Below are 21,473 nucleotides of genomic sequence, written 5' to 3' on the forward strand. Positions count from 1 at the left end.
ACCACTTGGCGGCGGGGGACGGTGCACCGAGGCCTAGCTGCCACCGGTAAAATGCGACGGGGCCTTCTCGGCATCAGGGATCCTGGTGGGCAACTCCCGGAAGAATTGTCCGGGTCCCCCACCATGACCCCGACGCCAGAGGCCTCGTCAAATGCATCCCGTTATGTCAGAAAGTGGTAGGTTTAAAGTGCGTCTTAAAGGACCATGGGTAGGCATGCAGAGATGGTCGGGGTGGGAATTCCAAAGCTTAGGACCGATACAGCTGAAGGCGTGACCGTCAGTGGTGGAGCAATTAAAATTGGGGATGCACGAGAGACCAGAATTGGACCCTGCTGCCATTTTGGTCCCAAGGAATGTGACGTCCACTCAATTGGCTGATTGTGGACAAGGGCTATCGCTTTCATACCCGGTTCATGGCATCTCTCTGAAATGCATGCTTCCTGTCTAAACTACAACCAGGGTTGACTTGAGCCAACATCGAACAGCCCATTGGCGTGCTCAAGCAATGCTTCATTGCCTGGACAGACCTGGTGCCTTTCGGCAAGACAGCCCAGAGTCAGTGTCCTAATTCCTGGTTGTCTGCTACATTCTCCACAATTTCACTCTACGGAATGGACACCACACAGAACAACAACAATAACTTGTATTTATAGAGTGCCTTTAACATAAAGCATACCAAAGTGTTTCACAGGAGCATTATTAAACAAAATTTGACACTGAGCCAAATAAGGCGTTATTAGGGCAGATCAAGGTAAAAGAGGTAGGTTTTAAGGAGTGTCTTAAAGGAGAGAGAGGTGGAGTGGTTTAGGGAGGGAATTCCAGAGCTTAGGGCCCGGGTTGCTGAAGGCGCGGCCACCAATGGTGGAGTGATTAAAATCAGGGATGTTCAAGAGACCAGAATTGGAGGAGCACAGAGATCTCAGAGGGTTTTAGGACTAGAGGACATTACATAGATAGTGAGGGGCAAAGATTTTCCGCCATATGAAGAGGAATGGGAGGGCACCAGCCTGCAACCAGAGATCTTTGACATTGCTTAAATGACCATTGTTTCAACTGAACTATCCCATTGGAGTAAGAGCTTGGAATTGTGCCTGCACTTCCCCTAAGTGACTAAGCTTTAGCTTAAAATAATAATTACAGCAAGTGATTTGTTATTAATTTGATCTGCTCAGAAACAAGTATTTATTCTGCCTCTAGGATTTGTTACATAAATCTGTGATACTTAGGGAACAAATCACTATAGATATTAAATGTAGAAATATGCTGGATTTATCACAGATGATGCCAAACCACATGTCCTAACATTAACTGTCACAAGAAATAGGAGCAGAAGTAGACCACATGGCCCATCGAGTCTGCTCCACCATTCAATATGATCATGGCTGATCTTGGGCTTCAATTCCACTTCCCTTCCCTCCCTCCCCCTATCCCTTGATTCCCTGCAAGAGCAAAAATCTGTCTATCCCAGCCTTAAATGTATTCAACGTTGGAGCATCCATAACCCTCCGGAGTAGAGAATTCCCAAGATTCACAACCCTTTGAGTGAAGTAGTTTCTCTTTATCTCAGTCCTGAATGATTGACCCCTTACCCTGAGACTCTGTCAACGTGTTCTAGATTCCCTGACCAGTGGGAACAATCTCTCAGCTTCTACCCTATCAAGCCCTTTCAGAATCGCCTCTCGTTCTTCTAAACTCCAGAGAATATAGGCCTAACTTACTCAGCCTCTCATCATAGGACAACCCCCTCATCCCAGGGACCAATTTAGTAAATCTTCACTGCACCGCCTCCATGATTCATCTTACTTCGAATGTTTGTAAAATGTACTTTGTTCCATTTCTTTCTCCACCCTCACTCCCTTACTTAGGGTGATTTGAGGGCCTGAATTTAACTCTGTAAGTGAATGGATTTTGAGTGAGTTAAAATCTTGCCCTAGTTTTGCCCCCTGTTGAGTGGGACGAATAGACATGCACAGAGACATCACTTAATACCTCTGCTCCAAACTTGAGTTGCATTTATTTAACTGAAGTAGTTATAACAACTTGCATCTATCTACCATAGTAAATTGTCTTAAGGGAGCATGTAATCTGACAATAAAATTGATACTGAGCAAAAGAAGGCGACATTAGGACAAGTGACGAAAAGCTTGGTCAAAGACGTTGGCCCTAAATAGTGTACTGTATTAAGGTAAACTGAGAAACACTTGGCATGTTTATACGCAATTTCTGTGCTGCTATTTTAACACGATCATTCTCCTCCGGAGAATACTTGGCATCAGGTGGCAGGACCGTATCTCCAACACAGAAGTCCTCGAGGCGGCCAACACCCTCAGCTTATACACACTACTGAGTCAGCGGCGCTTGAGATGGCTTGGCCATGCGAGCCGCATGGAAGATGGCAGGATCCCCAAAGACACATTGTACAGCGAGCTTGTCACTGGTATCAGACCCACTGGCCGTCCATGTCTCCGCTTTAAAGACGTCTGCAAACGCAACATGAAGTCCTGTGACATTGATCACAAGTCGTGGGAGTCAGTTGCCAACGTTCGCCAGAGCTGGCGGGCAGCCACAAAGGCGGGGCTAAAGTGTGGCGAGTTGAAGAGACTTAACAGTTGGCAGGAAAAAAGACATGAAAGGCAAGGAGAGAGCCAACTGTGTAACAGCCCTGACAAACAAATTTTATCTGCAGCACCTGTGGAAGAGCCTGTCACTCTAGAATTGGCCTTTATAGCCACTCCAGGCGCTGCTCCACACACCACTGACCACCTCCAGGCGCTTACCCATTGTCTCTCGAGATAAGGAGGCCAAAGAAGATATTTTAACAAAGGTGTTAATTTATTTAGAATAAATGGGCTAATATCTCTGTAAAAGTAATGCAGAAAGGAAATGAATAAAAATGCATTAAGCATTCAGAGCCTAATATTGGAACAGTGTAATTTCAAGGTCTAATACTTTAATTGCCAGATGTAATAGTGAAGAAGACATTTACTGCGAAGACCACAAATCACAGTATACAATCCCACAGCAATGTTCCAACTGGATACAGTGCATCAGGAGAACCAAAATGGAACAGTGTGTTTCTCAGAGAGTAATTTCAAGACCTTTTTCTAAAAACCGTAGGAATGTAACATTCCCACTGTAGATAATAAAATAGCATATTCAATCATATACTCTATTATATAGGCCCTCTCATTATTCTTCACTACCTAACTTTAATTCAGAACTAGCAAGCTATCCACCTACAACTTGTGGTCTTTTACAGTACATGAATACCTCTCCTCAGATATAAATGGAGGCCTCCTCAGTACCTTTTCTGACCCAGCCAAGCTCACTTCAACAAAAAGCATCTTTAATCTCACTCCCACAGATACATCAGATATTTCATTCTTAGATTAAGCAATATTTCCAGCGAAGTTTTTTCCTATGATTCCTCCAGATTTTGATACTGACAATAATACGAAGTGACAATCCATCACGGACATTTAATCCCAAATAATATGCTGTATTTTCTTGAGATAACTATAAAATGCCAGTATAAACATAGGACAATCACATAGTGGCCTAGCCATTGCTATTGGTGTTATTAATGGATTAGCACTTTAACTCATTCCTATGGCATTCCTTTGTTAACTCTTCTAACTCATTTAAAGTTAAAGATAGGGGAATGTGATCTCAATGCATTAAATGTTTGTCACTAATATCGACAGCAATAATTAATATGCTAATAGTATTACCAGTGATATATACAGTTCTCAGCTGAAATGTTTTAACAATGAACAAAATATAACAATATTCTCAATGTTACTTAAAGGAACTCACCATTATGCCAATTTTTCTTCTGTTTCCATTTGGTTTTTGATTCCCTTTTTGTAAATAGCTAATAAAAGAAAAATTGATATTAAGCTGTTGATGAGGGAAGAAACCTAAGACGTCACATTTGACCAGAAAAGAAATACATTCACAAATGATTTGTTTGAAGCGACATTTAACTTTGCCTCTAAATCTGTTCTCAATAGCAAATTAAGTTTCTTCAATATCAGTGTGTTAAACAAATTACAGGGAGATGCCCAAAACAAACATTTGATTTAATATCAAAATAAGAAGTGATATCACCAGGCAGTGTTCTTTGCTTCTAATGAGTTAAAAACTAATACAGCCTTTTATTATATTTACAATTGATTACATACTGCAAATGCTGTAAATAAAATGTCAGAACTGGAGTCAGATGGAATGCAAATATTGCCCCGTGACTCTTATTCACTTGTGACATCAGTATCACAATCATTGATTCAGCTTCATGATACTGCATATCATATCTCATTGCAAGCTATGATATGCCTCTGTGGCTCTTGTTAAATATTAGTTGCTGCATTTGTAAAAAAATATTCATACGAATTAGAAGCAGAAGTAGGCCATTCGGCCCCTCGAGCCTGCTCCACCATTCAATAAGATCATGACTGATCTGTTTGTGTCTTGAATTCCACTCTCCCATCTCCCCCCGATAACCTTTGATTCCCTTGTCTAACAAGAATCTATTTATCTCCGCCTTAAAAATATTCAATAACCCCACCTCCACCACCTTCTGAGGCAGAGAGTTCCAAAATCGCACAACACTCTGAGAGAGAGGATTTCTCCTTATCGCAGTCCTAAAAGGCTGATCCCTAATTTTAAAACAGTGCCTCCTTGTCCTGGACTCACCCACAAGAGGAAACATCGGTCTGGATTTTAAGTGGCTGCCTCCAAGTACGGTGGCTGCCGTAAAGGAGGGCGGCCCGCACGCGCGGCATTGACTCCGTGGAGCCACCGTGGTTTTAAACGCAGCAGCTCATTAACATGCCTTGGGCGGACTGCCCCCCTGATGATGTGGGGGGGAGGTGGTGAGCCCTCCCTGGCAACGGCGTCCGGTGCCACTGCGCAGGCACCGGCACCATTTCTAAAGGCCTCAGAACCCTAAATGACAATCTAAATTTTTAAAGGAACAGTTAATTCACAATTATTAAAAGTAATTTAAAAAATCTTTCCAGGCCCTCTCCCCCCCAACAATAGAATTACTTGTCATTCATGCCCTTCCCCCTGAAATACTTACCTTGAATATATGACCATCGCCACCCACCCCCGCAAAGTTCAGAATCTTTTACCTTTACCCCTTCCCATCACTCCCTAGATCAATCAAGTAAGTTTGACCTCGCTCCCCCCTCCCCCGCAATGATAAACTTACCTCCTCCCCCCTCCCCAATGGTGTCGCGCCTCATTTCCCCGGATGGGGATTTGAAGGCACGGTAGTGCTGGCTGCTGGGATGAAGATCACGGCTGCACTTCAGGAAGCGACGGGACCTTCATTACCTAAGGTATGTAAATTAATTTGAATATGGTGGTCCCGTCGCCGAGCAGCGGGGGGGCCGCCACGAGGTCTCGCCACCGCCGTCAAGATTGGACGCGCCCTGCCGGCGTTGAGGTCGGTGGCGCGCCTCATCTGGAGCAATCTTCATGCCCCCCACCCCCCGCCACTGTTCCCGATGTGAGGGCTCTATAAAATTCAGCCCATCCTCTCTACATTCACCTTGTCAAGACCGTTCAGGATCTTATAAACTTCAATCAAGTCTCCCCTCACTCTTCTAAACTCCAGTGAAAACAAGCCCAGTCTGTCCAACCTTTCCTCATAAGACGACCCACTCATTCCAGGTATTAATCTAGTAAACCTCCTCTGAACCACCTCCAATGCATTTACATCCTTCCTTAAATAAGGAGACCAAAACTGCACACAGTATTCGAGATGTGGTCTCACCAATGCCCTGTACAACTGAAACATAACATCCTACTTTTAGTTTCAATTCCTCTCGTAATAAAGGATAGCATTCCATTAGCCTTCTTTATTACTTGCTGTACCTGCATAATAACTTTCTGTGACTCATGCACTAGAACACCTAGATCCCTCTGCACCTTGGAATTCTGCAATCGTTCTCCGTTTAAGTAATACTCTGCTTTTTTACTCTTTCTGCCAAAGTGAACAACTTCACATTTTCCCACATTATACACCATCTGCCAGATTTTTGCCCACTCACTCAACCTACCTATATCGGACTGCAACCTCCTTGTGTCCTCTTCACAACGTACATTCCTACCTATCTTTGTGTCATCTGCAAATTTAGCTACCATGCCATCGCTCCCCTCATCTAAGTCATTGATATAAATTGTAAAAAGTTGAGGCCCCAGCACAGACCCCTGCAGAACTCCACTCATCACATCCTGCCAATCAGAAAAGGACCCATTTATGCATACTCTCTGTTTTCTGCCAGCCAGCCAATCTTCTATCCATGCTAATATGTTACCCCCTACACCATGAGCTCCTACTTTGCACAATATCCTTTTATGTGAGACCTTGTCAAATGCCTTCTGGAAATCCAAGTACAGTACGTCAACGGGCTCCCCTTTATCCACAGCGCGTGTTACTCCTTCAAAGAACTTCAATAAATCATTTGACAATAAATCTAACTTATCCAGGAACAAGACTTAGGAATTGAGAAAATAATATCACAACTTGCTGCTGACATCAGAATGGTGGGTATAGCAAATTGTAATGAAGGTCTGAAAGGTCAGCATGAGAGAAAGACTTGCATTTATATAGCGCCTTTCACAACCTCAGGACATCCTATAGCACTTTACAGCCAATTACTTTTGAGGTGCAATTACTGTTATTATGTAGGAAGCATTAAACATGGTGGAAAGATAGGTGGCTGATGCAGTTGCGTGTAGAAAAATGCAAAGTGATAACATTTTGGAAGTAAGAATTGGAATTACTTAGAGGGGCCTTGGTATACATAGCCACCATAAATATTTTAGGCTATACAAAAGGCAAATAAAATCAATGTTTCAATTTCTAGAGGAACAGCATACAGAAGCTAGGAGGTAATATTGAACTTGTACAAGTCCTTAATTTGGCTGTAATTGGTTTATGATGCACAATTTTTTGCAAACCATTGGAGAAAGGATATATAAGAATTGGAAAAGGTATTAAGATAAGGTAACAATAGATTTTCTCATAGATTAGGAAAGTGATAATGAGAAGGGACAAATTTAACATAATCATAAAAAGAATTAAAGAAAATGTAAATAAATATTCTTTACACAGATGGTGGCTAGAATGTGGAATTCTCTGTATAAATCATTGTTCAAAGTGTTTGTAAGTAGCATTAGATATAAACAAGAATAAATTAGCAAATTAAAATACCATAAATATGTTAATTCTCAAATACTTTAAAATTCTTTTTGAGTGTAACTAACAAAACAGTTTCTGTTTCTTTTTATATAGTGATTTTAAATTTGTGTTCTCTCAATGCTGTATTAATAACCAATGATAGTAACACTGAGCTGGGGAGAATGTGAGGTGAGGGGGCAGTGAAAGGCTGAAATCAGCTGAAGATCCCAGCAAGGCTGGGAACATGGAGGCTCTGCTGATCTTTATGGCCACACCCTGCCTGGCAGCCAGCCCAATGGACTAAAACAGCTGGTGGGCAGAGAGCGACAGGAGGCTACAGCTGGGGACCCTTGGGGGGGTCATCAGAGGGGCTGTGGGAGGTAGGACAGCTGGGTGGAGGTTAGCGATCAGGGCTGGGAGGCTGAAGGCTTTCTTTACAGTCCTGGGGGGACATTCCTGCTACTCCTAGCCCACAAAGAGGGCTAAATGAGACACTTACCTTGGACAGCTGGCAGCTCCCATCTCAGATTAGCTGCCAGGAATACCACAGGTTAGAATCGAGGCCAATATATCAGTTTACCTGAGCTAAATTATCTACCAGCTTGGTGTTTCGCTACCTATCGGGCAAATCCAAAGTACACACTAGGCAGACTGTGCTATTTCCAGTGCATCCATTAGGTGTGTAATGACCTTGCCTGGTGGAATACTTTCCTGGATCGAGTTTTGATTTATAGAGAGTGAGAAATTGTTTATGGAAGTTTACTTTAGTTGTCAGCGCAATAAGGAGTATTGGGAATAAGCTCAAATTGTAACACCTGTCATAATGTATGATCTAGGGATGCAATGTCCTTTCAGAGTGTAAAAGGCATAACTCAAAAACAATTTAACCACAAGTAAGCTATTAAAATTTTCACTGCAAATACTTGAACATTCATTTCCTAATACAATTATTGATTCTGGGAAAGATGTTCAGACTGCATTTTAAATTTGTTCCAGTAGATAAAATGGTGATATGATATTTTGACATAGATATAATATTTTTGATTACCACTGATGTGAAATACAATTTTCATGGAGTGAGAATACCAAAGTGCCAACTGTATGTAAAGAATAGATTTTACTTGATCTGTTACATTTGAGAAATCCCAATAATCTATGATGCGACTGTATCCAGACTGGGATAATGTTTATCAAATTCATTCCCGGTTACTGGTTTGAAATAACATTTTAAAATCACATTATCTATAAAAAAAATTATTTGACACAACTTTTTATGAACTTGCTAACAAATATTACAGTTATTGAAATATATTATTTTATTACTTGTACATGTCAGCTTGATAACAAATTTTATTTCCAAGTCAATCTTGTGGGTTCAAGTCACACTCCAGGGCTTGAGTAAACAGTGTGGGCTGACTCTTTACTGTAAATCTGAGAAAGTTCTGCCCTGTCAGTGATGTTAAACTGGCTGCCTGTTCCTATAGTTCAGGTTCAGTTAAATGATCACACAAGACTATTTGACAAAGAATAGTGAATTCTTCTGGAGTCCTGGCCAATATTTCTCCTTCAAATACCACGAGGAATAACATATTACTGATCATTTATCTAACTGACTATTTATGGGATCTTACTTTGTCACCATTGTTACGACCGAGGCGGGAGGAGTGCACTGTTTTTCTAGTTCCACTTCTCCACAGGTCACAACATATATTAAAAAATTTTCCCAGTTAAAAATATGGTCAATCATAGATTCTATTTTTAACCCAGAATAAAATACACCAACCAGGTTTCTTTAATAAACAATAAAACTATCAGCTAATTATAAAACAAGTCTTAACCAGTAATGATGCAAAGCATTAACACACAGATTGATATAAAAGTTCCCTTCTTACCTTAGCCCCTCACACAAAGACACACACACACATATACACTGGTTAACCGGAAAAATAAAGAGATTTACTCTTCAGAGCTCTATTACAAAAAAAAAGACAAAAAGAATACTTTGCCAAATACTTGCTAATTCTTGAAGAAAAAAGAAACGATATGGAAAGATGTCAGATGTCCTTTGTTTTGGTTTTGTGTCCCAAATACGCATAGATGGCTGTCACTGGGATCTTCCTAGAACAGTTCTTGTCAGGCGACGTTGAAGATCAGTTTGGGCAGGCTTTGCAGAAAAAATGCAGCAACAGGGATTTCAGGCAGTTTCTTACATGTGCTTCTCAGCACTTCTTAAAGAGATTGAAAAGTTGGCAGGCTTTTTTAAAGAGATGGAACAAGCTGAGTTGGGGTTTGCTCCCTTGGCAAGTTTTCTCCAACTGTCTTTTTAACACTGTCCATATCACCAACTCACTGTCCAAAGAGAAACCAACAACAATGTCACAAAAGTCAAGCCTCCTGACCCCTATAAATCTTGGAATTTCACTTCTTTGTAAACATCTTTCCCCAAGGCAAAAAATACTCTGCTGGGTAATTATCTGAAGACAGGTGCCTTCCAGTAAGGGCTTGTTTTTAGCACTTTGTGATTCTTCCAGTACCTGTTGTTTAGTAGCCATATCCAAGAGACCTTCTGATGACCTCTTTTTAAAAAAACACAAAGTTCCAGTATCTATGGAGTCTTTTTTCAGTTTTAACACACAACTCCTCATAATTTAACAAAAAAAAATGGAAGCACTTGGAACACCATGTTTGTTTACTTAACAACCATGACTGAACCATTTGTTATCCTGAGAATGTTGTCAGGCAGACCCCCACCTGTCAAGAATGAGGCATATTAATTTTGTCATATGAACATTGATTTTAAACTGTTGCTGGAGTGAAGAAATGATTTGTTTGAAGATCACCAGACACTGGGCTGGAAGGACATTTGCATACTAAGAGACACTGCTTGTGCAGACAAAGGACTATTCCCTGCTCCAATTAACCCAAATGGGTTTTGATCACCAGACATTGAAAGGTATAAGGAAGCACATTCCAGGCCCTGCTAAAATGATACAATCCACAGAGCCAGGACTGGTTAAACCAGCTGGTCACATGACTAACTGACTGGTCCAGATTTTTTGAATGAGCCACAGAACAGTCTGAATTCAGAAGGCAGTGAAGGTGGAACAAGCAAGTATCTCACCTGGCTGTCTCTCACTCTCTCACTTTCTCCCAAGCCAGCGGACCTACAGAAGACATGTAAACCTCAAGAGAGAAAAGACTCCTACATCAGAACAAGTTGAAGCGTGAACTGAGCCCCAACGAATTGCAAGACTTAATGGCAACCAAAGACTCCACATTGAACTTAAAGGACTGTAAATACCAGATATTGTCTCAAACTTTTCCCCTTTATTCTTTCCACTTTTTCTGTCTCTATCTGCATGTGTGTTTATCACGTATGCGTGCTAGCATGGTCGCGTCGCATATTCGTAGTCGTTAACTGGATTAGAGTTTAAGATTAATAAACTTCTACCTTTCTTGTTTAAATCTAAGGAAACCTGTTTGATTTCTTTGTCTTACAATTGGAGCAGTGAACAAAGATTCACTAAAGGGGGAGCTAAAAACATAGTGTTTAAAAATTAAACCCTGTTACGGTTAAACCAGGTAAAGGCTGAGAGGGAACCCCTAGACCCCTTCTCACCTGGTCGTAACAATGTGATAAGGTGCTGTATAAAGATACTTATATCTAAATCATTTGATATCAACTACATACAACTATTCTTGGGGTTGAGACTCTGCTACCAATCGACAAAAAAAACTTTGCCAAACACTTTTAATGAAGACAGTTTAACCTTTGTATTCTTGTTCTGATTTTGCAGCTGTGATGCTTTGATGGGCTGGATTTTAAAGGATCCCCGATGCCAGGAATGGTGGCGGGGGGCGGGAGGGGGCATGAAGATTGCTACGGATGACGCTGGCAGGGTCCGGCCTGATCTCGCCTCCGTTGAGGCCTCATGGCAGCCCCCACACTCAGCAAAAGAACCATGATTTCCATATGTAAATAAATTAACCTACCTGAATTAATGAAGGTCCCACGCCTCCTTATTTGCCGCACCGATCTTCATCTCAGCACCCGTCACTGCCGCGCCTTCGAATCTCTGTCCGGGGAACTGAGGCGCAGCTCCTGCAGGGAGGGGGGAGCAGGTACTTTTCTCAGTGCGGGAGTGGGGGGGGAGCAGGGTCTAACCTATCGGATTGGTTGGGGGGGGGTGGGTGATGGGAAGGGGTAAAGGACAAAGGTTCTGAATTTTGGGGGGAAGGTCATATATTCACGGTAGGTATTCTGGGGGTAAGAAAGGGCCGGAATGAAGTGTAATGCCATTGGGGAGGGGGTGGAAGAGGGCATGGATGGATGTGGTCATTCAGTTTTATAACCTTCACATTCGCTGTGTCTTTAAAAATTTTAATGGTCATTTAGGGCTGTAAGCCCTTTAAAAATGGTGGCAGCGCCTGTGCATTGGCACCAGTTGCTGTTGTCAGGGATGGCTCGCCCGCCCCCTCCACGTCATTGGGGGGAGGGTGGTGGTCACCCTGGCCATGCTAATGAGCCATCGCGTTTGAAATCATGGTGGTGCCGTGACATGTGCCCTGTGTGTGCAGGCCGCCACATTTTTCGCCCACCACCTATTTCGGAAGTGGGTTTTCAAAATGCAGCCCATTGTATCTGATCTCATTATATTTGCACAATGAAAGCTGTTGTGACTATGAAACTTTAACAAGTGTAAGGTGCAGTACAGTATCAAGATCCCACCCTCCAATTTCCCCTTTATTTTACTATCAAACTGCAGCACATGTGTCTTGCAGCAAGAAAACAAGGGCAGGATTTTATGCAAAAGATGGCGGCCTGCACGCACGTGTTTTACTCTGCGGAGCCGCTGCGATCTTATACGCGGCAGCTCATTAACATGGCCAGAGCGGACCACTCCCCCCCCCTCCCCCGATGAAGTGGAGGGGGTGGGCAGTCCATCCCCAGCAATGGCGTCCGGCGCCACTGTGCAGGCGCCAGTGCCATTGTTAAAGGACTACGAGAAGTCGTCTGTGCAAGGTACAGGTACGTCTAGTCGATTTCCCAATAAGTCATAGTCACATCAACAATCATTCTATGGTAAGGAAGATTCTTTCTAACATTGGTCAGATTTCCTCCTTTCTGTTGATCCTTAATGTAACTGCAATATTTTTCTGCAGCATAACTAAAGGAGTAAATATATTCACAGTCTAGCCTGTGTAATCACGCTCAATAAATGTCACTTCATAAGCAATTATTATTTCAGCTGGTTGCCAGAGAATTAAAATCCAAAATTCTTTATTAACTTTTATCATCTTGGGTTTCATAACCAAACTTTGATTACAATGGGAGAGATTCTGATGGATAACTAATGTCAGCACAAAAATAGCATACATTTAAATATGGTATGTGTACATTAAGTGCTGGTAGCCAAATTTTGCCAATCAGAATTTCTATTTTGCCACTTTTTTATCATAGTATAAAACTGTTTTTCATTGCTGTGGTTAGTTGAATGTCCTTGAAATAAACTATAATCGGTCAGACAAAATGAATATTCTGAATTCCACTCTTCAGAAACAGTTATAATTAATCACAATTTACCTTTCTGTGGGCCCACATCAGAGACGCCATCTATGAGTCAGCTTTGACCACCTACGACAAACGTGCGAAGAGAAATGCAGACTGGTTTCAATCTCATAATGAAGAGCTGGAACCTGTCAGAGCCACTAAATGCACTGCACTGTTGAACTACAAGAAAGCCCCCAGCGTGTTAACATCCGTGGCACTTAAAGCAGCCAGAAGCACTACACAAAGAACAGCCAGGCGCTGCACAAATGACTACTGGCAACACCTATGCAGTCATATTCAGCTGGCCTCAGACACCGGAAACATCAGAGGAATGTATGATGGCATTAAGAGAGCTTTTGGGCCAACCATCAAGAAGATCGCCCCCCTCAAATCTAAATCAGGGGACATAATCACTGACCAACGCAAACAAATAGACCGCTGGGTTGAGCACTACCTAGAACTGTACTCCAGGGAGAATGTTGTCACTGAGACTGCCCTCAATGCAGCCCAGTCTCTACCAGTCATGGATGAGCTGGACGTACAGCCAACAAAATCGGAACTCAGTGATGCCATTGATTCTCTAGCCAGTGGAAAAGCCCCTGGGAAGGACAGCATTACCCCTGAAATAATCAAGAGTGCCAAGCCTGCTATACTCTCAGCACTACATGAACTGCTATGCCTGTGCTGGGACGAGGGAGCAGTACCTCAGGACACGCGCGATGCCAATATCATCACCCTCTATAAAAACAAAGGTGACCGCGGTGACTGCAACAACTACCATGGAATCCCCCTGCTCAGCATAGTGGGGACAGTCTTTGCTCGAGTCACTCTAAACAGGTTCCAGAAGCTGGCCGAGCGCGTCTACCCTGAGGCACAGTGTGGCTTTCGTGCAGAGAGATCGACCGTTGACATGCTGTTCTCCCTTTGTCAGATACAGGAGAAATGCCGCGAACAACAGATGCCCCTCTACATTGCTTTCATTGATCTCACCAAAGCCTTTGACCTCGTCAGCAGACATGGTCTCTTCAGACTACTAGAAAAGATTGGATGTCCACCAAAGCTACTAAGTATCATCACCTCATTCCATGACAATATGAAAGGCACAATTCAACATGGCGGCACCTCATCAGACCCCTTTCCTATCCTGAGTGGCGTGAAACAGGGCTGTGTTCTCGCACCCACACTCTTTGGGATTTTCTTCTCCCTGCTGATTTCACATGCGTTCAAGTCTTCTGAAGAAGGAATTTTCCTCCACACAAATTCAACCTTGCCCGTCTCAGAGCGATGTCCAAAGTACGGAAAGTCCTCATCAGGGAACTCCTCTTTGCTGACGATGCTGCTTTAACATCTCACACTGAAGAGTGCCTGCAGAGTCTCATTGACAGGTTTGCGGCTGCCTGCAATGAATTTGGCCTAACCATCAGCCTCAAGAAAACAAACATCATGGGGCAGGACGTCAGAAATGCTTCATCCATCAATATTGGCGACCACGCTCTGGAAGTGGTTCAAGAGTTCACCTACCTAGGCTCAACTATCACCAGTAACCTGTCTCTAGATGCAGAAATCAACAATCGCATGGGAAAGGCTTCCACTGCTCTGTCCAGACTGGCCAAGAGAGTGTGGGAAAATGGCGCACTGACACGGAACACAAAAGTTCGAGTGTATCAAGCCTGTGTCCTCAGTACCTTGCTCTATGGCAGCGAAGCCTGGACAACATATGTCAGCCAAGAGCGACGTCTCAATTCATTCCATCTTCGCTGCCTCTGGAGAATACTTGGCATCAGGTGGCAGGACCGTATCTCCAACACAGAAGTCCTCGCCACTGGTATCAGACCCAGAGGCCGTCCATGTCTCCGCTTCAAAGACGTCTGCAAACGCGACATGAAGGCCTGTGACATGGATCACATGTCGTGGGAGTCAGTTGCCAGCGTTCGCCAGAGCTGGCGGGCAATCATAAAGGCGGGGCTGAAGTGTGGCGAGTCGTAGAGACTTAGCAGTTGGCAGGAAAAAAGACAAAAGCGCAAGGGGAGAGCCAACTGTGTAACAGCCCCGACAAACAAATTTTTCTGCAGCACCTGTGGAAGAGCCTGTCACTCTAGCATTGGCCTTTATAGCCACTCCAGGTGCTGCTCCACAAACCACTGACCCCCTCCAGGCACTTACCCATTGTCTCTCGAGATAAGGAGGCCAAAGAAGACCTTTCTGTGACACTGATATTTACTGTGTAAATTTGATTGATCCTTGATCCTCCAGGTCTTCAGAACTCTTCTGATTATTAGCAGTGCCAGACAGGCTCAACTAAAAACTTAACTGTTTGTTAATAACTGCATTTTCACCTCAATTTATGGGCAATGCAAACTAGTCAAGTAGTTGAGGCAAATTGAAGATAAAATATTGATTTATTTTACTATTATTGATCAAAATGTAATTGTCTAACAAATAAATGGTTTGTTATAATGTGCTCTTTACATATTTGTTCTTAACACTTTTGATTCATTATAAACTATAATTAAAATAGGACAAAGAAAAAAATCAACTGATACAATTATATTTCAAAACTTATTTGATAAAGTTCCAAATGTGAGGCTTTTAAAGAGAGTATTTAGATGTATAGAATTAAGGATAAGTTTACTAACAAGACCAAATATTATCTTGGCAATAGAAAGCAGGAAGGAAATATGCAAGACTCTGTCTAGGAGGCAACTAATAATTGTAGCACATCAAGGATCTGTTCTGTGTCCTTTGCTATTTACACTATCCATAAATGATATGGTGAAGGGATCTTTTGATGATGATATATCACCAACTTTGCTGATAATACCACACCATGTGGCTAGGTTATTACTATGACAGAGATTGATAGCAGTCAAAGGAATCTAGACATACTTAGCAGATGGGTTAAGGAACAGAAGGTGGATTTATATTTGAATGATATTAAGTTATACACAGGAAACAAAAAACAAGTAGGTACATTATATGTGTGCCAATTGTCAAGGTGAAAAGTGAAATGTATGGATGTGATTATATATATTCTTTAAATAACCAGTAGCCAATATTTGGATGACTGAAGCCATTGCCTTCCCAAATACGTTCCCTAGCTACTGACTCCATCCCTCTCCACGGCAACTAAAACTAAAGCAGACTGTTTGCAACCATTATGTGATATTTGACCCTGAGATGAGCTTCCAACCACATATCCATTCCTTCATTAATATTGCCTATTTCTACCTCCATAACACCACATGACTTCACCCCACCTCAGTTCATCTGCTGCTGAAACACTCATTCATGCCTTTGTTACCTCTTGACTTGACTACTTCGATGCACTCCCGGTCGGTCTCCCACATTGTACCCTCTGTAAACATGAGGTCCTCTAAAACTCTCCTGCTCATATTCTTACTCGCACCAAGTCTCATTCACCCATCACCCCTGTGCTCGCTGACCTACATTGGCTCCCAGTCAAACAACGCCTTGATTTTAAAATTCTCATCCTTGTTTTCAAATCCTTTAATGGCCTCACCCCTTCCTATCTTTGTAATCTCCTCCAGCCGCACAACCATCTGAGATATCTGCGTTCTTCTAATTCTGGACTCTTAAACATCCCTGATTTTAATCGCTCCATCACTGGTGGTTGTACCTTCAGCTGCCAAGACCCTAAGCTTTGGAATTCCCTCCCTAAACCTCCCCACCTCACTTTCTACCTTTAAGATGCTCCTTTAAATTTACCTCTTTGACCAAGCTCTTTGTCATCTGCTTGAATATCACCATACATGGCTCGGCATCACATTTTGCTTTCTAATGCTCCTGAGAAGCATCTTGGGACGTTTTATTATGTTAAAGGCACGATATTAATATAAGTCGTTGGTTGTTGAATATTCTCTCTAATTATCATGAAAAGCTTGTCTAATGAAAGCAATTGAATTGGCAGCCCAGTCAGTGTCTTATTCCATATTTTTTGTTTTTGTGTAGTAAATTGGTGGGAATAAAAACAAACTGTACCCCAAGAAAATATAACAATGAATGAAACTGGATGCAATATAGCCTGGGAGGGTGGCAAGAGGCAATTTCCTCTTTCCACTATTTGTAGCAAAATCACAAGTTTTCTTGATATACATACATATATATTTACAATTTCTTTACAAATAGAGAGCTCAGGAAATCTTTCCCAGTGCACAAAATAAGTATTTTCTTAATACAAGTCACAACTAAATTTCCAGTCATCCATCAGAAGTAAAAGTCATGCCCTCAGTGGTGAAGGAACGGTGTTTGCTGTTCAACTCACTCGCAACTGCTCATGGGCTTTTTGCCAGCTTGACAGTGGAGCTTTCCACTAATCCAGCATTTGTTTCAGTCCTGTGCCCTCTACAGAGGATCTGTGGAGTCTGTGAACAGGGAAAGCAACAGCAATGCTCTTCAACCAATCAGATTGAAGAACTGTTGCTGAGACACGCAGAGTCCAAACCAGAAAGTAGAAAGCAGGAAATATAAATTACATTTAAATGATGTAGAGGAAGTGAAAAAGATTGGGAAATACATGTAGGATTAAGGAAGAGAGGTAAACGAGACAAACAGAAAAAGTAAAAAAAAAAATCAGATTTCCCCTGTAACAATGATGAGCATTATTATCATTCACCATAATTATTACAGCAAAATCTGGGCTAATGTGCAGGTAGAATTTCAAAGAATTTTACTAAATTGGATTAAAGTGTTTATATATTTGGCTTTCACAGACTGTCACAATAGATTTCACATGAATATTCAAGGTCAACTTTGTGTCTAATTTCTTTTTACTTATTCTGAAGAAACACTTCTGAAAAAACAGCTACTACTTTAGAGACAGAATAGCATAAATGCACTTACTCTATTTTTTTAAACTTTTCAAATCCTGCGGCCACATAATGACATCCATTCTGTAGATCATTTAACTGAAGGACCCGGTGTCCTCCACTTGGTGTGTAAATGTTTCTCACAGCCATAGGGGCATTGATGTTATTTGTTACTTCATTTAAAAAAGACTCAAAAGTTATAATCTGCCTCTGGTTGACCACAAGCTTTCTTCCAGTAAAGAAAGGATCTCCATTCTTAAAGACTACCACATTCTTTGCCTGAGGGGCAACAGAAATGCCCGTTGAGGCCATTTTCCTTAACTCAAGACCAGCTTTTTTCCCTTTGTCGCATACTTAACTGCGACTAAAGTTATTGAGTGGTGTGAGTGACTGTGCTGTGCAAAGCTACCTTGGTTTCCATGGTGCTGTTTTCATCAATGGTTGCTTTGTGTGTTGTGCTGCCAGTAGAACAGCAGCTCAAGTCAATAAGATCAATTTACACCTATTGTTTGGTTACAAGCTTCTAAATCAAAGAGTGCCACTGCTCTGAGTCATTCCCATTTTCAAGTACGGATATTAAATGGGAACGGCATTATACCCCATTACTATAGTCCCCACATTGACTACATTCAGTTCCAATATGTGCCCCAAACTGACTGCATTTTTTTTCAATTTCTATTCAGTGCTGTTTAGTTTCATTTTGTACTACACAATTTTGCAATGAAGTGCACAAGGGAAAATTCACATCAGGACTTTTTATCAGATCATCCATAGGCATTATCTGACATTTTGCTAATGGTATCCATCTGGTACAATGGTGATCCGGCAACCTCAGGTGATCTGAGAAAGAGATGAAGCTTTGTTGTTGCAGGCTTCCAAGATGATAGTTACCATGGAGATAAAGGGGTAGAGGATCTTGGGGTTGTTAGTGATCAAACCAAGTATCTCATGGCAGTTCAGTTTAGTTGAATGTCAGATTAGGGATTGTCTCTCTAATTTTATTCAAAGCTTTTGCTGTGGGAAAATAAGAGCTGTACATATTGAAATATAGCCAAAACTCTTTCCCTCTCTTTGGAGTATCAGCAGAATGTAACAACCCCAGATCTTGCCTTCTGCTGGTATTATGCTGTTTAGTTCATATAAAAAATAAACTATTGAAAAGACAACATTGGGCAAATTCTGTACAAAAAGATTGCCATCACAATTTTCCATTTGCCTGATAATACACAGCATTTGGCTCCAACTACAAAATATTATTCACCTAAAACTTGTGGAGAAGTCTTGGTAAACATGAAAATGAAGTAAATGTAATAACTCCATTTAGAACCTGTGTTGTAATTAACAGATTGCACTGTTGCACCACAGCAGCTCCTGTAGTTATTTTAGAGATACGTTAATATATTCTCAGCCAATTGGATTACCAAATTTAAATTTGTCACCTCCTAATTTTCAGCTGAGATGTCATGCCCTTTTAAAGTGAATGAGGTCATTGCAAAGGAATGAAAGGACATTTTAACTTAACCTGTCCATTATGAACTGAGTGGGTTCTGGTCAGTTATATTTTACATCCCAGTCGATTTACATTCTGTTTCAAATGTAAAAGTGAGCAGGGTATAAAACAGGCACAGGACCTGAACCTGCCCCATTCCTTCTAGACAGGTTAGGTTAAATTACCCCTTTCAATGTTTTTATATCCCTTGTCAGCAAAATCTCTTTCTTCGGTGAAGTATAGCTATGATTAAAGGTGGAGTAAAGCCCCCAGTAATATGCATTAACCTCAACCTGGGCCACTTTGATGCACAGAATTTTGGGCAACATTATACCATGAAACAGCAATTAGTAGACACTGAGATTGGCCAAACTAATTTTGTTTAAGGCTCTTACAGCTAGCAGATTGATGATATTCGGCTGATCCCAATTCATGGCCCAGAGTCTACAAGCCATGAAGTGCTTGTGTTTCCACGCTTTTTTTGGTAGCTTTTTATTTTACTGGTATTATTTCCTAGATAAGTATAGCCATTACATTTTACTATTATGTCTCCACATTAACTTTGAAACTTATCAAATCAAAGCTTTGACAGAAATTATTATGGCCACTTAATGATTATGAGAAATTTTGTAATGCCTTTTACAGATTTATCAACAAGGAAGGTTTTAGATTTTAATTGTTTGTGCATTTTTCCTTTATCTTATATTTGACTTATATAAAGTGTGTAGAAACTGGCTGAAAAACACCTTGAGCCAATAGCTATCCATGATTCCTTTGCAGTCTATTAGGTTCCCCTTTTACCTCACACTGAACAATCAATTGTTCTTTCACTTTAGCTATTATTTTTCTGCACATGGCTCTTGTGGATGAACAAAATGACATAAATGTAGGTGACTGTGCTATCTGTGTGCTACCTGGTGTGGTAACATGTTTCTCCATTTTGGCTTCATATTCTTCCTCTTGTAAAATTATCTTGCGACCAGAGATATCACTGGTTTGTTTACTGGCCTATGTGGATTTTAGTTTAGAGATACAGCACTGAAACAGGCCCTTCGGCCCACCGAGTCTGTGCCGAACATCAACCACCCATTTATACTAATCCTACACTAATCCCATATTCCTACCAAACATCCCCACCTGTCCCTATATTTCCCTACCACCTACCTATACTAGTGACAATTTATAATGGCCAATTTACCTATCAACCTGCAAGTCTTTTGGCTTGTGGGAGGAAACCGGAGCACCCGGAGAAAACCCACGCAGACACAGGGAGAACTTGCAAACTCCACACAGGCAGTACCCGGAATCGAACCCGGGTCCCTGGAGCTGTGAGGCTGCAGTGCTAACCACTGCGCCACTGTGCCGGAGTTGGCTGATCTCAATCATGGGGCATTAAAACTTGGAGTCAATCGCTGGAACTTTCAAATACTGCAGGGGCCTGAACGGGGTGACATCGGACTGGCCGCAAGCTTTACACCACACCGAATTTCCCTTTCCATTGAAGTCCAACACAAAGAAAGATTGGGCAGGACACTTAACAGGCAGCCAATCGATAATGTCCATTGTCCCTGGGCTTGGAAGAGGAAAGTTGCTTAGAGTTCCCATTCCTAATTGCTATCCAATCACCCCAGCTGGAAAGTAAGCATGCCAGGAAAATACAGTATCTGGTTTTGCTATGATGGACTGCATGGTTTAATAGCCTGCTGACTCTCACTGCCCAGGTTCCCAAATGAGGAATGCTCTTTTGAGTGAGGCACTGGAGAGCTGGCTGTGCCAACGCAACTATACACCACCATGAGTAAACAACTTGGGAAGAAAAGGAGAAAAGGGAAGGAGGGGTGAGAAATGATGGAACTTTGGTGACATTAATAAGTTATTTATGAAATAACCACTTTTGTTTATGTTATTCTATCTCTCCCATCTTCATGCTCAGCCCAAATTCTATTAGTGTCATTCATTTAACCACCTGTTCTTGTCTGCTTTGCCCTAGCCAAATTGAGGTCAATGGGAATTAGGGGGAAAACTCTCTACTGGTTAGAGTCATACCTAGCACAAAGGAAGATGGTTGTGTTTGTTGGTTTGTTGGAGGTCAATCATCTCAGTCCCAGGACATTGCTCCAGGAGTTCCTCAGGGTAGTGTCCTAGGCCCAACCATCTTCAGCCGCTTCATCAATGACCTTCCCTCCATCATAAGGTCAGAAGTGGGGATGTTCACAGATGACTGTATGATGTTCAATACCATTTGCGACTCCTTAGATACTGAAAGCAGTCCTCGTCTATATGCAACAAGACCCGGACAACATGCAGGCTTGAGCTGATAAGTGGCAAGTAACATATGCACCACAAAAGTGCCAAGCAATGATGATCTAACGATCTCCCCTTGATGTTCAATGACATTTAACAGCATTACCATCA

The 21,473-nt window shown here is 41.8% G+C and overlaps 1 protein-coding gene across 1 annotated transcript in view; it reads right to left on the reverse strand.

The window, feature by feature from the left end:
• dcdc2b (doublecortin domain containing 2B) overlaps window positions 1-17,881 on the reverse strand; it is a 52,556-nt gene extending 34,675 nt beyond the window's left edge. Inside the window, exons 1-2 of the mRNA XM_068011022.1 lie at window positions 17,604-17,881; window positions 3,817-3,874 (exon numbers count right to left, since the gene is read on the reverse strand). Of these exons, the coding sequence (XP_067867123.1) occupies window positions 3,817-3,874; window positions 17,604-17,881 (336 nt within the window). The remainder of the gene's footprint in view (window positions 1-3,816; window positions 3,875-17,603) is intronic.
• Between the last annotated feature and the right edge of the window lie 3,592 nt (window positions 17,882-21,473).

This window comes from Heterodontus francisci, chromosome 31, assembly GCF_036365525.1.
Source record: "Heterodontus francisci isolate sHetFra1 chromosome 31, sHetFra1.hap1, whole genome shotgun sequence".
Lineage (NCBI taxonomy): Eukaryota > Metazoa > Chordata > Chondrichthyes > Heterodontiformes > Heterodontidae > Heterodontus > Heterodontus francisci.